The sequence below is a fragment of the Olea europaea genome, unplaced genomic scaffold, assembly GCF_002742605.1.
Source record: "Olea europaea var. sylvestris unplaced genomic scaffold, O_europaea_v1 scaffold5335, whole genome shotgun sequence".
Classification (NCBI taxonomy): Eukaryota; Viridiplantae; Streptophyta; class Magnoliopsida; order Lamiales; family Oleaceae; genus Olea; species Olea europaea.
In genome coordinates this window covers 10,342-14,668 of record NW_019263660.1, presented here as the reverse complement: position 1 = coordinate 14,668, position 4,327 = coordinate 10,342, and the positions used below count along the sequence as shown (strand labels likewise).

At 35.3% G+C, this 4,327-nt stretch overlaps 1 protein-coding gene across 1 annotated transcript; it reads left to right on the top strand.

Annotated features, from left to right (window-relative positions):
* Positions 1 to 6: 6 nt before the first annotated feature.
* On the top strand, positions 7 to 3,653 carry LOC111388883 (mannan endo-1,4-beta-mannosidase 2-like). Its single transcript, XM_023013710.1, has 5 exons — positions 7 to 988; positions 1,617 to 1,814; positions 2,045 to 2,167; positions 2,801 to 3,012; positions 3,093 to 3,653. Exons 1-5 carry the CDS (start codon positions 608 to 610, stop codon positions 3,496 to 3,498), a joined length of 1,320 nt encoding a protein of 439 aa, XP_022869478.1. The 5' UTR covers positions 7 to 607; the 3' UTR covers positions 3,499 to 3,653.
* The last annotated feature ends 674 nt before the right edge of the window (positions 3,654 to 4,327 follow it).

The following is a 4,327-nucleotide window of genomic DNA, read 5'->3' as shown; positions in this document are numbered from 1 at the left end:
AAGCCTATGTCAGAAAATGGCCCATGAATGACATTCCTTGCACATTACCACAGTATGAAATCTCAAGAAAAAGCTGCCAAATTCATGAATTTCAGATCTATTTTGGCATAATCTGATACCAACATTCCACCATTTTTCTCATATTTCTTTATAAGTTTTCTTGAATTGTTATAAATTATGTATGCTTTCTTTGATTCGCTTACATTTGGCACAGATACATGCTGAAGACCACTTTTAATTTTTCACAGAGGCAGCCTCATTTTTTATTCTTGAACTTGTGTTTCAAAAAATTGATTTACCCTTTTGCAGAAAGGGATCAGATCAGGGGTGCCTAAAAATTCTAGTTCATTTCTTTTCGCTGCAATCCAAAGATTTTGGAAGCTCATTAGATTCCTAATGCCAGAAACCCATATTAAAAACCACTTATTTCGTTTTTAATTTTTCAATTTTATCTCAAAGATTCCACCTTGGGTACTTTTGAAGGGTGATTTACTGCTTTAAGAGTACTCCGAACTCAAGAATCACCCTATATTCCTAGATTTTTTTGATAGCGTATTCTACTCGAGACTTTTGTCTATTGTATTGTCTAGTCAATTCCATACCCTTCATGTATAAATCACCTTTAAGCAGAATGCTAGGAGGAAATGGGATGTTGTATGCCGTAATTGGTTTTGCTTCTTGTTTAGTTTTCATATACATGTCATTTGGGGATCTATGGATCGGTTTCCATGGGAGAAGTACTTCGAGTTTTGTGAAGAGGAATGGAACTCAGTTCATAGTGGATGGTAGGCCTTTTTATTTCAATGGATGGAATTCTTACTGGATGATGGACCATGGTGTGGATGAATCAAGAAGACCCAGAATCAGAGAGATGCTGCAAACTGGTGCAAAGATGGGTCTCACCGTGTGTAGAACCTGGGCTTTCAATGATGGAGCATACAATGCTCTACAAATTTCTCCTGGTAGATTTGACGAAAGAGTATTCAGAGTAAGAAAAAATCTATCAAAAGTGTATCATTCATTGTTTATGTGCTCCTAATTTAGGCGTATTTTCAGTTTACGGCTTTAGATCTTGATGTTCTTGGTGAAAATTTTAAGAGGATGAGCCGCTATAAATCTCTGGTTTGTGTTTATGATGTTTTGTTATCCTAATTGGAAATAGTGCTTAATCCTTATCAATTATTTTTTCTTACAAGTAGTGGTTAGATTTTGTTTTCAGTCAAATTTGCAGCTAATGAGAACTATTTCATAGGTGTAATTTGGATTAGTAACTGTACGAACTGATGAGAACATAAATCCAGTTTGCTTCATTTTAGCCTGTTTTTCATGTTCTTGGAAGTTCAAGAAAATATTCATCTGTCCTAGAATGGGCAGATGAATGATTGTGCACGCTCGTATGCTAGTTGCAACCTCTTTTCCCCTCGACTAAGCGTGTTTCAGAAGGATTAATAACGGCCCAGTTATATAACTGTCGAAGGCATTTGATTAGTTACGTAATAGGCATGTTTGGTATACTTTATTCAAGTTTACTGCTATATATGCAATGAATATAGTCATCTACTATTATTTTCCTTATTGGGCACGTCTCAGTCCAAGCTTATGCAATCTATGTGCAGGCGTTAGATTACGTTGTTGCAGAAGCCAATCGGCAGGGAATAAGGCTGATACTAAGCTTGGTGAATAACTTGCAAGCATATGGTGGAAAGACTCAGTATGTTAAGTGGGCAAGGGAAGAGGGTATTGCTTTGAGCTCTTCTAATGATTCGTTCTTCTACGACCCATCAATTCGGCATTATTTCAAAAATTATGTCAAGGTAAACTTTTAAACTAGTCCTTTTGTTTTGGGTAATTGTAGTCGTTGAGAAAACTTTTGTTTTTGGGTATTGTTGTCTACGTTTGCACTGAAATCCCGTGAAGTCATTAAGTGTCAATTCTTTTCCTTCATTTTGCATCCCGTACATGATTCATCAACAATATGTTAATACTGTAGTGTCTATTTCCACAGTCGCAATTTAATCGTGTTTTGTGTACTCCTTTTTGGCAGACAGTCCTAACAAGAAAAAATACTTTCACTGGGATTGAGTACAGGGATGACCCGACTATCTTTGCATGGGAGTTAATTAACGAACCCCGCTGCTCGACTGATCCTTCTGGTGACACACTCCAAGTAAGTAGTAGTCTTCTTCCACCATTTCAACACTGAGGTTATACATTATGAAAACATGCAAGAAATTCACTTGTAAATAATTTATATTTTGAGTAAATTTGGACTCAAAAACATTTATCAAAGTATTTTATTTTGTCCAATAATCGACATTAGGCTGCCTGTGCTGAGCCCTATCCATTCTATTTACACTATAAATATCAACAGCAACTGTAAGATGGTGAGCCATTGTTCCAGTTATGAGTCACTTTTGGATGTTTTGGGAAGCTGAATTGCTGATATTGCTCATTATTGGTGACAGATTTCATTTCTCTCGGTGTCTTTTAACTTTCTTCCTCTGATACACTTAAGTCAATTCTAGAGTTCGTCAAGTTTCGTCAAATCAAACCTTATAATACAAACATGTAACTCTGTCGTGCTCACATTTCTCAGATGGCTCATTTCTTTATGAACTTCTCAGTGTCCTATTTGGATACTTTTAACGGAAGAATGAGTGTTTATTTATATTTTCATGCATAATGCTTAGACCAAAAGATCGAGATCTTCAAAATGTACTTTAATGGATAGGATGATTCTTTTACTCTGGTTGATGATTTTTAGTTTTACTTTTTCCCCCGTGGATATGGACTATTGCAGGATTGGATAGAAGAAATGTCATATTTTGTGAAATCAATTGACCCGAACCATCTAGTGACTGTGGGTCTTGAAGGATTCTACGGCCCTAAAAACTCAAAAAGGTTAAGCTTCAATCCCGAGTACTGGGCAGCTGATCTTGGATCTGATTTTACAAGAAACTCAATGATCTCAACTATTGATTTTGCCTCAGTTCATATTTACCCTGACCATTGGTAAGCTATTTATATATTCGTTTAGTTATTGTGCAATCTTCCATATTAGGTTGAATAAGTCAATATCTTTCGTTCGCTAGGTCTCATATTCAGAATTTCGAATATAACCTAAGATTCGTCTCCAAGTGGATGATCTCTCACATCGAAGACGGTGACAAAGATCTAAAAAAGCCCATAATGTTCACCGAGTTCGGTTTGTCTAACGAAGACTTGGATTTTGACCCCTCTCAACGAGAGAGATTCTACAAAGTCATTCTCGATATCTTACACAAGTCTGCTAAACGGAACAAGTCTGGAGCTGGGACTTTGGTATGGCAGTTTGTGGTCGAAGGGATGGAAGATTTTAATGACGAGTTTGGCATTGTTCCATGGAAGAGGCAATCAACATATCAGCTATTTACAGAACAGTCTTGTCGACTGGCAAGAATCCAAGGAGCTCTTCCTTCACAAGAAAAACACTTTAAAAAATTGTGCGCTCAAAGATAGGTTAAGAATGTATTGTTTTTCCTGGACGAAATTCTAATTCTTGCAGGCAAAATAAGGTTGTATGCTTCACTAAATGCAATTTATCTGTCACACATATAGGTTTATACTTTCATCATATGAAACATTTGTGCAGAGATTTGCTGCCAATTCCTTTAGCTTTCGTTTCTCAATTTCAGTGTCAATGTCGACTGTATATATACCTGATTCCAGAAGTAATTGATTAACGCATGAGAAAAGTATCAAGATTTCGCTGGATTCGACAAAAATTTCACTAGCTTGGTGATCATTCGTTAACTTCTCATATTTTGACTAAACGAGAAAAAATTCTAGATTTTGGAACAAAGTCAACACACAATCAAACAATATTTATCTAAAGCATTGAATCTTAGTTTGTGAACAATTGTAACATACATTGAACGTAACAAGCTACGCTTCACATATTCTTCCCTTCCACTAACTATCACTGTATCACTTCTTAAACGTTCGAATAAACTGTGTCTAACTTATTCAATTTATCAGATCAATTATACTGTAAATGCACTATTTTCTTATAGAAATTAAGAAAATGAGAAGTTTGTCTAAGTTACCAATAAAACTAGGGAAAATTCTTTGGCTATTCAATTTATTTCTTCCCTTTTTTTTTTTGCCAAAATAAAATTTGTTTATAGTAAAAAAATAAAATTATTAATGACAATTTAAACATTCTCTTTGCAATCTATGCAGAATTGACGAGGAAGGTTATAATATGAACTCAAAGCACACTGTCTAGATTATTCAATAAGAATAAAGAGATAATGCAACTAAATAGACAAGAAACTATGGCAATCTT